The 13,058-nt window shown below is 34.4% G+C and overlaps 1 protein-coding gene across 2 annotated transcripts in view; it reads right to left on the bottom strand.

Moving 5' to 3' along the window:
• The window catches only part of MIPOL1 (mirror-image polydactyly 1), a 183,956-nt gene that overhangs the window by 150,272 nt on the left and 20,626 nt on the right, over positions 1–13,058 (bottom strand). For both annotated transcript variants that reach the window (XM_058864690.1, XM_058864679.1), the window contains exons 2-4: positions 7,464–7,509; positions 4,838–4,969; positions 3,501–3,580 (exon numbers count right to left, since the gene is read on the bottom strand). In XM_058864690.1, the coding sequence (XP_058720673.1) occupies positions 3,501–3,580; positions 4,838–4,842 (85 nt within the window). In that variant the 5' untranslated portion in view covers positions 4,843–4,969; positions 7,464–7,509. The remainder of the gene's footprint in view (positions 1–3,500; positions 3,581–4,837; positions 4,970–7,463; positions 7,510–13,058) is intronic.

Genomic DNA, 13,058 nt, shown 5'->3' with positions numbered 1-13,058 from the left:
CTAGACAAGTTTTCTACTTCTAATAAGATAGTCAAAGTTACACAAAAATATGATTTTTTACTTACTCATTTTACTTAACCTTTGCATTTGACTACATTTCCTCAATTACCATGAATGTAAAACACCCCAAAACCCACCAGATAAAACACCTCCATTACAAATTTCCCTGCAAAAGCTGATTCTGCAGTTGTGTTCCAATCTACATTATCACATCTCTTTAAAGGTATTCTCTTCTGAATTAATTTACTGTCACACAATTTTAAAGCATATTTACAACCTGTAAGCATTCTTTTGAAGTAACATGGCAAGTGTCTAGATGGATCATAACAAAAGTTGCCATCAAATTCTGAGAGGTGAAATCGGTTCACTGACTTACATTTCAATGTATGCCTCAAGTAATGACTTAGCAATATATATGTGTTTATTTCAATGCTTGAAAAACATAATAACCACTTTTTAAGAAAGCAACTTTGCCATTAAAGGTTATCAATTTATTAACTTGCCTTAGTTTACAACTTACAAATAAAAATTATACAATGCTTTTAATTCTGGAGTCAGCAGAAACTCTAATTCATTGTCAAAACTGACCAACACTACTTAAAATTCTAAGACTTCTCCTAATTTCTGCCCTGTCCTTAAAGCATGGATGCTCATAAATATGACATAAGCAAAAACATTACAATAGTTAAAGACTGTATAATTTGGAAGTCTTGCTGCACCTATTCAAACATGGTCCATAAGTCAAATAAGACACAAATTTAACTCCAGCATTCACACACTCCCCACTTTCCTATCCTGGTAATGCTTGTGGAAAACTGCCATATCAAGTCCTAAATGTATATAAAGAAGAGAAACCACCCAATTTCAGGTTCCCTCTTGTGTTTTCACAGGATTAATGTTTTCATAGCTCCCATCATGCATGGAAACCCTCCTGAAGTAATACAACTCTACCCCAACACAATGTGCTTCCCCACACCCACCATCACTGCAATGCAAAGATATGCACCTATTTGCCAATACAAGTTTATTTTTATAATTGAATACTATTCTAGTCTTTCTAGCTTGGGTCCTGAATATTTTTTAATTTCTAAGTGGCACAGTCCTCACTGGTCTGCTGCCAATGTTCCTAGTACATTCTCTCAAGTGTCCTTAGAGGGAAATGAAAAAAGGTATTAACCTTCTATTAAAAACAAGAGAAAGAGTACATTTAAACTAGATACAAACACAAAATAACAAGCCTTGCACACAAACTGTTCTCTAATTCTTCCTTGAAAGAGGAAAGTGACAAAGCCTTCAATCCACACAGGGATACTATACTCCAAACAACTCGGAAAGTTAAAAAGAATATCTCACCTATCAAACACTTCAGATACAGTCCTCTTAAACACTACCTTTCTTTTAAGTATTTTATTTTATAACATCTATTACCAGGTTACACATTATCCCACATAACCGCCATAAACCTACCACTTCTCTGTATCTGTTTTTTCTGTTTTTTAAAATTCTCATTGCTTGGCTGAATTTTCATCTAGTCAGATTAAATTTAATCTTGTATTTCATTATGCTACTAAAAAATTAAATCATTATACTGTTATTCTAAACTCAGCTTTTAAACTCCCAAGTTACAAGAAAACATCTAAATACGGTACAGTACCAACAGCACAAAAGAAATCTACGAACATGCCAGAGCAAGCAGGACACAAAACAGTACACTCCTCAACACACACATTTACACAGAAAATGTAAAGTTGCTGTGACTGAGTAATACAGTGAGAAAATGCACCAGAATATCTACCAAGGGCACATATTGAACATTGCTGCTGAAATTGACCTATTATCTTTATGATAAGTGAATGAAATTTAGCCAATACACAAATCAAATTCTAAGAAAAAAAAATAAAAAATTCCCCATCCACACCAGTATGATGACAGATTTACCCATAATCCCTTTTTCTAACTTTCTTAGGAGTAAAGGTGCAAAGAATTACATGACTTATTAATGCTTATGCTAAAGAAAAGTGTATAAATTTTACTTTTGTTTGTATAATAACTTCTGTTGGATACATGAATCCGTAAGTGTTAGCCTGGAAGAAACAGCTGTCTAAACAGCACAAAATATTTACTTAATGCATCAGAAAAATAATACATATGAAGCTTAGTAACTACTCAGTTTTAAAAATATCTCTGAGCAGCAGCAGAACATAATTTATTGCAATCAGACAGAAAATATTTCACAGAGAATCAGTTTCATTTGCCTACTTTGGATAACTTAACCTTTTGAACCATTCTTAGGGTATGCTGACCCCTAAAGGTCTAAAAATACTAAATCTGATTAAGCCATTACACGTTTAAATTGTCAGAATACAATCCTCCACTAACTTACACCACCATGACTATTTTTGTTTACAGTATATATGATTCAAAAACTTTTGAACTTCACTCAGTAACAGCTCAAAACCCCATAAATTAAAAGGGGGTTAAAAGTAGTTTATTTTACAGCATAATATAGGTAGAAATTCCTTTACATATTGAAGAAAAGCATCATCTACAAAATGAAGCATTTCTTCTTTCTTCTAAACAAGTCTTCACGAGAAACTTGATATTTATTATCTTTTGAGAGAGAATCTATAGTATAAAACTTAAAAAAAGGAAATGTACATGAAGCTCTGAGGCTCTGATATAGAGGGAAATTTTGATGTTGACACACCTATTCAGTTTTGGACTTTTTAAGCTACGCATACTCACTTATTAGCAAAAATCCACCCAAAAGTGAAGGTCTCTTTTTCATGTCTTTCCTCTTTGTCCTTCTACATATCACAATCTAGTCACAAGCCACTGCTGAAAATTCTCTTCTACAAAGTCAGTCAGTCATGTAATGTACTCTAAAATTCAGTAGGTTTTTTTTTTCCCTTAGGTTTTTGTCATGAAACATAGAAGAATGTATCTGAGAAGAATTATGTCTGGTCAACCAATTAAAAATACAAAACGATACTTTCATCCCGATGAAGATGAAAACTCCATCAACTGGGGAAGCTCCAAGTTAACCAAGGTCACCTTTACCTCCAAGCCTTACCTTACTGTCTAAATTCTCTCGAGCTACTAATGAGAAACTCATTAATATTAGTAGATGGCTTAATCATACCCAAGCCAGAAGTGAATAGACAAGAAAATTACTTTAAGACAATCTAAGATTCACTGTTAACAATTTAAAAAAAAACTTGGAAAGTGAAGTGCAATGTACAGAATAAAAATTAAAACAAGACTTCTGAAAGTTATAGAAAAACACTTTCAATAATCCAGAAAATAAAGGTGAAGCTTTATATTCATTTAGCTGCTCTCCTGATACTCCAAGTACTTTTAAGGGGCAGTATGTGGTTGTGGTTTTTTTTTTCCTTTCTTCAAAAGTCAGTCATATATCAGCAAGAACAAACACACTCCAGTCACTGCCTAGCACTGGTACAACACCTGAGGTTCCTTACTGATATCTTTAAAGTCCCTACCTTTTGACCAGTTCTCCATTTGTTCTCCTGAACTTGTTTGATCTGGCAGTGATTCCAGTTTTTGCTTGAAGGTTTCAGAGCTAAAATAAAACAAACTCTAGATAAATAAATTTGAAACAATATAATACACTTATTCTTTGCCTTCATTTGACAGAAAATTTACAAAACAAATTATTTTAAATATTTATAGCAGCACAAAGAAGTCTGCATACTTTAACACTCAATGAAAAATTATATTTCTCAGCAAAATATTTTTTTCTTCACTCATCTAATTTTTATAATTGTTTGGTTCAGCTTTCTGTTGCATGTGATGCCTTTGTTGAAATATTTATTAGTTTGGTTTTTTCTTCTAGAGTCTGGTCTTGGAAGTACACATTACTGAGCACAGCCCAAATCACAGCAAGCAGTCCTGCTAGAGACAAAAGGACTGTTCACTTTGGCAATTATTACAGATGGCAGCATGTACTTCACTTTTTAGCATTCTTTCTCTTCCTTTAATTTACAAGATAAAATACAGGTAAAGCGGCCCATGACCACTCCAACTCTGAATCTGCAGGTCTTTCTAAAAAGCTAAATAATGCATCCTAATACCTGCATGTATACTGCTTCAGAATATCGTTAATTACACAGTTGCAATTTTTCATATAATTAAAGATCTTCAAGAAATAAACCTAAATAAGACCTACAGTAAAATGTCATGCTTACCAGGCATCATTTTGGATGTTAAAATATATGTTCACTTATGTAGTAAAAAAAAATAAAATTATTCTCTGTATTGCAAGAAAATCTAAGTTTGTAATCTTGGTAACATAGTAAGCTTACCACAAATTCTATTACTCTCTCAAGCACCTTTTTAAAAAGTATTGTACACAGGACAAATTTTATCCTTAACTATGCAGTTGTACTTATTTTGTATGTTTTCCCTGCTACATTTTTTTTACATTTATTAATGTATTACATGTGCCTTGAAGATACAGTGGCTAGATTATGAAAACACTCAAGAGTTGTCATTGTGCTGAAAAACGTAAGAGATTAAAAAAAAAATAAATTAAGTACATATTTTACAATTCAAGCAAATTATACCAAGACACATATCCTAAATAATAAAGCAGCAAAAATTATTTTCCCATACCACACCAAAAAAGCAGATTATTTCATTTTTGTATTTGAAATTATAAAAAATTAATTGTACAAATACTTAAGATTCAACATTAACACGTATGCCAAATATTCAAGAAATACATATTTAGCTCACACTTGTTGACTATAAATCTGCATGATAAGAAAAATGCATAGGATTTGACATGCTTAGGTCTTAAAAAAAATAAAAAGTTCACCTCATGTCGCAGAACACTGAGTCCCTTAAAAGAATCCCTCAAATGAAGCTGTATGCTTCTTCAATTCTGTGTAACTGTGTTGATTTGAAGTTGGCAATCTTTTCCTAAGTTCCTCATTTACTTTTGGATTAGCTGAAAATATAGAGGGTTATTAATATCAAGAAATAGGTTCCTGTCAATGAAGCCATTTCCCTACATATTGCACAAAAAGGTTCATAATAATTGCAGTATTTTAATAAGATATTCATATAGCAAGACATGAAGAAAATATGGTATTTAATAACCTCTGGAGTATTTTAAAACATGTCTTAGGGCCTTAATGTGTCTAGTAATATACTATTTAAAACCATAATTTTATCCCTCCACAATATACAGTCATTCTTCCTCGCCATTTACCCAGCTAATGAATGCCAGCAATTAGTAAAATGTAATCCCATTGCACAATCATTTTAATGCTTTTAGCACTCAGAAAAGTAAACACCAAATTAATACTGCTCAAGCCATATCAGATCCTAGCTGGAAGCAAGCAATTATAGTTCAGCTCCTCAGGTGTAATTAAATGATTGGAATGATTTAGTTCCATAAATGCAAGTTAATTCATAAGCAAGCAACAAATATACTGGGAGTAATTACAAGAAACATTGACAGTCTAAGCAGGGCATGTGCCTTTCTGCACCTGATATAGGAAAATGCTGCCCTCTCCCGGAAATAATAGACTATGGCACAGGAAAAAATTATGAGTGAAGCCAAGAGGTTCATTTTACAGACTTTGTCTCCAAAGGTGAAATAGGTTCTGTTAACTAACAGGAATTTTCTCATTTAAACGTAGAGAAAATAATAAAAAAAACAAACAACCCTGTTGATATCAGATTAAGGTCAAGTATCAAGCAAAGTAAAACAGATAAAACAGAAAGATTTTTGGAGCTCTCTAGGGTGTACCAAATTAATTTCCCCATAATTAAAAAAAAAAAAAAAAAGGGTACAGAACAACAAAATATTCCAGACACTAAGTATTTAAACTGATTTCTCTGAACACAAACGCTGCAATAGGTAGCTGACTTGTGCACAACACGTACTTGCCATTGAAGATGTACCTTAACAGAAGGTACCTTGAACATAAGGTATTTTTAGAACCAAAACTATCTGAACCATCATTATTCGGTGAGTGTTAAAAGTCACCATTTCAAAAACGATCAGAAGTGGCCATTAAGGTTTTCACACAAGGAATGATCAGAAAAAAATAAATACAATTATTCTAAATCCTTACTTTCATTGTAAGACAATCTGTTAATAATCAATCTATGTAATAATGAGAGGAAATTAAAGCTGAAGATTAAAATAAAATGTACTGGTAGACCGAGAAATAACTGAAAATACAAAATGAAACCATAACCCAAACTCTAGAGGTAATTTTAAATCTAATTTCTTTATTCACTATTTATTTATCCAACTTGTGCTAGTGTAAAACTACTAACACATCATGAAAGAAAGCGAAAATAAAAAAGAAAATGTCTCTATCGGTTGAATATAAAATGCAACAGTCACATAAAATTAATAGTTAAGTACAATAATGAAAGAATTCTCAGACCTAACGGTTTTGCCATCTACACAAAAAAAGAAATGCCTCCAAATGTCGCATATGGGAGAAAAATCACAGACTGTGGTCAGTATATATCTGTTTTCCACACAGAGAAACTGCAGGAGAGCCTGATTCAGAAGCACCTGATCAATGTAAAAGCCTTAAAATTGTTCTTTACTGATAGCACTTTGGCATAAAAATATTTATTTGTTCCAGATCTTGGTGAATTTCAAAACAAACCCAAGCTGTACCCAAATACCTTTTGTATTACTTTACTTTCTGTAGAAAAGAAAAAATTGTTTTAAGAAGTCCTATTATTAAAAGTTTAAAATGTACTGCACATTTGCTTTGCCCTTTGATGTCACAGTCCTATTTTTCTATTCAAATCTTGTACACTGTAAGTTAATTGCTTTTGGAAACTACTTATTATTCATGTAAAAATTAATGTGCCAATGTGTTTAAATCCTTTTAAATGACCATTCATGCATCTTTCTTCTTTAAGTACCAATGAAATCTGTCAAAGATATCAATGCAAGATGGTCTTGGACAAAGTTCTAATATAGATTTTTTTCTGCTAGCATAAGATTTTAATTTTCGTCAACTTTACTTAAATTCCATTAATTTTTTAAGCTGCTTTTAATAAATTCACAAGTAAAAAATTTTAGGCTCCATAGTCTGTCATTTGTGTTCCAGCTGACTTTATGAATATTAATAACAGTGTTATCCTGATTAAATAGGCTTCATATAAAATCCCTGTGAATCCTATAGCTCAGACATCTCATTTTTCCAACTCTTTATGAATTTGGATTCAGACATTAAACTGGAAAAAACCTTAAAAAACAGATTCAATGGTACATTGGTGTACCCTTAAGCAAAAAATTAGCTGTTCTAATGATTCAAATAATTAAAAGTGATAGGACCACATACTGAGATTTCAGGCTTCCTGTACACATGCAACATATTTTAACTCCAATGAAAACATCAACACTTCACAGACAAGGGATTAAGATTCTATTATAAAATAATAATACCTGTCCTAATGCTTACCTTAAACAAACAGATGATATAATCTTAAATCTTCATATATGGAGTGCTGATTTGGAGAAGTATTTTCCAATGAGAAAGAAATTAGTGAATGCTTAATTACATAAGCATACACATGAACATTCTAGTTTACCACAAGAGACCAGTAAAAAACAGCATTAACTATTAAATGTTTCATACTTCAGGAAAACCAACATTTTTCTTAAGAATGTCAGTTTGAAACATGCAGGAAATACTAATATTATGCTATGAGACTCATGCAGTCCCAGTTTCAAACTGTTAACTTCTTTCCATATTTGAATTATTTACGTCTATGACAGACAAAAATGGAAAATTAGGCTCACTGCACTGCCTTCACTTTTTTTATATAGTGCTAACTGGAATGACTGTTTCCTCATCCATTCAGGAAAATATTCTGCAAAAACACCATTAAAATATTTTGCCTTTCAGTTCCTTAGAATAAGAATGGATTTCAGGAGAAAAAAAAATCTAAACAAACTAACAGCTTATTCAAAAGGATGGCATACTAATCCTGGTTCTAATTATTCATTCAACATAAACACTTCATAGGAATTAAATGAAAACAAGAGGTATATAAAAGTAACATATAGCTGCAAGATAGAAAGCATACAGTGTTTTACTTGTGTAGTTCCAAATGGCTTTTATTACAGCTGTAGCAGTATTTCCTCTCTCTGAGGCAAAAAGCCCAACCTCTTGAGTGTCTGCAGAATAAATGCTGTACAAAGGAGCACCCCACGGTAACTCCAGCCCCTCAAAAGCACCACAGCATCACTAACGCCAACTCTTTCTCTCCCTGGGCAGGACTGTCTGTCTTCCAGGCTGCAGTTCAGTTACTGAGTCCTTTCTTAGGAACAGAAAGACTGTTGGGACCACTCTACATGGAGACCCAGTGACTGCAAACCCCTATTCCTTGGTCTTGCCTTGAAAGAATTTGAAGTCAACTACTGAATCATGGCTTTGGCTGCTGTGACAGGATGCACACGTTTGCTGCTCTCCACTGAATTCACCCATTCTTCACAAAAAATCCTCCAGTCTTGGAAGAGATTTTCCATACAGAGGACTATCCCACCTGCCCCACCTCTGGTGGAACAAGAGACCAATTTCCACTGCTCCTTGTAACAGCACTAAGCCAATTTTTGTCCCCCTTATAGATGCAGTTAACAGATGCCATTGACAGTACAGGGACAAAGTACCATATAGTTTATGAAGAGGGAAACAAAGAATGAATTTTAGCATTATTCCCATAAGATTAATTAAATTGGCAGGATCTTCTAAAATATACCGAAACGTTTTGCCTCGGGGCACACTAAACTAAAAAACTTAACTTAGGAGTGTACTCTACATAAAAAACAGTTACCTTCTCAAAGCACTTCCCCAGGGAAGAAACAGACAGTTTTCTTAGACTAGGTGGATGTCAAGTTTTGATTCAATGATACACTCCTCCGAAAATAGTCACATTTCCTCTCTATCTTAAGAAACTCTATAGCATATCAGAAATCTAAGGCAATTCAAAGTAAGTTAAAACTAGTTTTGGAGAGTTATAAAACACTAGCCAAGGGATAACAGAGATAGCAAATTCAAGAATTCTTTACAAGTTGAATAATACTCATCTGTTAGATACTTAAAAGCTGTGAAATGAAAAATACTTTGATTACAGAGATACTTACTTTATTGTGTTCTATTACTTTTATAGAAAAATTTTAAATATAAGTAGTTAATGCAAAATATTCTGTCTCTTTTAAAAAGAATAAAAAAATATATACAAGTAGATTAACCTTGTAAGTGGATGAATGCAGCATGAATATTATTTCAAATTTATAAACTCTCACATCGCTAAAAAGACTTCAAGATTTTGGTTCATAAAAGTAACTTCATTATCTGGAAGCTTGGTAAAAACATTTTCCCAAAGGGCAGAGTGAAGTAGTAACTCCTGGCTTTTCTTTCCTGCCGATTCTTGACCCAAAAGGAGATAAGACATATGCAGCTGGGTTCAACTAACCATAAATATAAGAATAAGAAAATACATTAAATAGGGCTTAGATAATTTTCTTCTGTTGCTGCAGAAATTTCTCCACATTCTCACTACAAAATTTGCATCTGGTGCTTTTAATGATGGCATAAAGTAAGCCAAAGAGTACTTATTGTCTTTGTCATGCTTTTGACAAAGGCATGAGAGGAGGCATAAAAATGCATAAAACCAACTGGTTTATAATCGGTTTTACCTATTCCTAATTTAAACTTCGATAAAGGATAGGTATTTTCCTTTTTATTTTTTTCTCCCTAACTTAAACTGTCTTCAAGGCTCAATTCTCTCTCTGTGCATCAGGAAATGTTTATGTGCATATTAGCTCATCAACAGCCCTCTATCTCTTCTGCTCTCTGATGTATTCTCATTTTCACATTAACAATCTTCATTGTATTTTATTTACTAAAGAATCTTCAGCCTGCTCTGTTGTCTTCTTTCCCAGTTTTTAGCTATCCTTTATCCTCCAATTATTTTCTTTTTCCTTAGTTTTGTCTTCTCTTTGATAATACATGCCTCTTCCTTCCCTTTGCCCACCACCTCTTTGAAATGTACAGAAAAGTGCAGAGAATCTTGTCAAAGACTGTCTCTCCTTTTCTCTGCAGCTTTTCTCATCTTGCTGTGCATTCTGTGAAGCAGCTTTTTTTCTGTGACACTGTAACATTATTTTCATTCTAATAATGAAACTATGACATGCTTTGATCAGGCGTGAACAGCCAAATCATTTAGCCATCCTTCAGTTTTTTTGTTAAACTCTTCACTGGCCTTAAAACTCAGTATTACGTATCACATTATATATTGTTATAGACAGTCAGATCTCCACTTCTAAACATTTTACAACCAGATTGTAATTCCTGTAGTCTTTACAGATATGAAAAAAATTGTGCATTTTAAACTAGATGTTGTCTTATCTGGAACCAAAGGAGTATTTTAGTAGAATCAGCACTACATAGTGGTAAGGGCTACATGTGCATTACATGCTGTTGACAGTATCACAGTCACAGACAAAGGGAAGTCATTAAACCCCGCTATGTGGCATATCTGAAGTGTTGCATCTGGTTTGACCTGCCCATGGATATCCTGAACTAAGTCTAGCAGGTGATTCAAGATGATTAGGGGTCTGCAGGATATGAGTTATGAGGAGTTTGCAAGAGTTTGGTTAGTTGGTTTTAAGGAAAAAAGGCTAAACAGGGATTTTATTGGTTTTAGCTGCCTTGTGAGCAAATATAGAGAAGGCAGAGACAGATCCTTCTGAGAGAGACAAGCTGTAACACAGAAAACTCAGAATTATGGGTAAGAAAAAATTTTTCAGAGTGAGGAAGGTCACTGGAACTAATTGCTTAGAAAGGTTACAGAATCTCTGCAGCTGGAAGTGGGTAAAATTCATCTGGATATATCAACCCAACCTAACTTTGGAGATTGTCCCATTCTGAACTGGATGATACGCAATTTCTGCCTACCTATTTTTTTTATTCTAAGGATTACAACAAAACAAACCGACCAGAACTGGAATTCCAGTAACAGAAAAAACACTAGGCTGCCTTCTGCTTTACAGGGTAGGCCAATAGAGCCCCTGACCAATCAACAACCAAACAGCAGTGAGACACAACCAAAGACCACTCATGTGGCAGACAGGCTAAATGCCAACAGGGAGGAAACTGCAACAGCAGCCTGTGCACAGCATTTTGAGCCCTACTGGTCTTGAGCACTCAATTTTCTTCAGTTTACTACACGACTGGATGATTTGGCATTAGGCTAAATATATATTGGTTTGCACACCACCCTTCAGTAAACCAAAAATGGACCACCGATTCAGTTATTTTACCTTTCTGAAAGTTCTGGCCTCAAGCCCCATAAAATCCATCCCTCCCCCAAACTTGTAAAAATGTCACTGTGACTATAGAGCTCCAAAATTAACTACAGAAATTATGCAAGAAACATGAGTCTACAGTGCTTATGTTTGCAAAATTCATTGTATAGTATAGCCAACATACTGAAATTCCAAAATCCCCAAATCATGACTTCTTTTATCACAGAACTAAGTTCCTAGGCCAGAGTTTACCACTACAAAGCAAAAATAAAATCACAAAACATTATATGCACATAAAAATGTGAAGTAGTAACTCAGTGCCAAATTTAAAAACCACTAGTACAACTAATAGAATTAAGCAGCAACTATGTCTTCTGCCAAAAACATTCCAATTGCTTGGCTGCCTTCACAGAAAGAAGTAAGACTGAACAGGGACTCAATGAAGAAAAGGAGGCAAAAAACCACTCTGAAGCAGAGAAACTTGATTCACCTAGCCAACTCACATTTCTCAAGGTACCTTCAAATAGCACCGTTTTTCCTGACAGCACATGCAGTAAAAATAAAAAGCATAAAGGCTACAAACAGTGTGGATATTGGAGCCTGACCAAAAACTATCATGAGCACCGAACATGCAGAGGCCTGTCAGAAATGTGCCAACCTTTCAAGATTCAGTCCTGTACATGGGGACTGAGAGGGGCCTGTTGGTTTCCTGCAGGGAAACACAGCCACACCAGTTATGTATCTGTCAGGCTGTTTCAAACAGCATGAAAACACAAATGCACCTCCACTGCTGTGATAAGGCAACACATCCAGTGCACTGCTTCTACCCAAATTATGCAACTACTCCAACTCCATAGTGTATGCTTCAGCTGCTGAAAGTAATCACATCACCTGAAATTCCATAGGCTAAAAAGCTCAGAGAAATAAAATAACAATGACTCCACATAAGCCCTATTTGTTCTTTACAAGCAAATTAACTATAATTTTCTTAGATTGAAAATTAAAGGATGATGAAGCCATCCTTCAGCTCCAAGTGTAATTGCTCCCTTAACCACGTTTGCATGGCAGTAAAAGCATAGGAACATAGAGTGTTGCTCAGGTGAGAACACATACATTTTGACTCAATAACATACAGTCCTGCCTGAACTTCTGATTTTTATTTTTATTTTTTGTTTTAGCAACTAGATCCAGTACAAAGTTCCTTCATTGACTGTGAGTAGTACCTTCATCCTTGTAAGCAAAAAGTTACAGAGAAATGGCACACCTCAGGATGTATCCAAAGAAGAACAATGAAGCTGGGAAAGGGTCTAGAACTCAAGTCTTATGAGGATCTGGCTGAGGGAGCTGTGATGCTTGGCCTGGAGAAAAGGAGGCTGAGAAGAGACGTTACTGCTCTCTCCAGCTACCTGGAAGGAGGCTGTAGTGAGGCAGGGGTTGGTCTTTTCTTCCACGTAATAAGCAATAGGTCAAGAGGAAATGGTCTCAGGCTACATGAGAAAAGGTGTAGATTCGATATTAGGAAAAATTTCCTCACAGAAAAGTTTTGCAAGATTTGGAACAGGCTGCTCAGGGAAGAGGAGGAGGCACCATCCCTGGATGTATTTAAAATATGCGTAGATGTACTAGGGAATACGGTCTAGTGATGGTCTTGGAAGTTCTGCATTAATAGTTGGACTTTGTGACTTAAAATGTCTTTTCCAACCTAAATTATCCTAAAATTTTGTTTGCTACATTCCAACAACAA

The sequence above is a fragment of the Poecile atricapillus genome, chromosome 1, assembly GCF_030490865.1.
Source record: "Poecile atricapillus isolate bPoeAtr1 chromosome 1, bPoeAtr1.hap1, whole genome shotgun sequence".
Taxonomy (NCBI): Eukaryota; Metazoa; Chordata; class Aves; order Passeriformes; family Paridae; genus Poecile; species Poecile atricapillus.
This window is presented reverse-complemented; position numbering and strand designations above follow the sequence as displayed.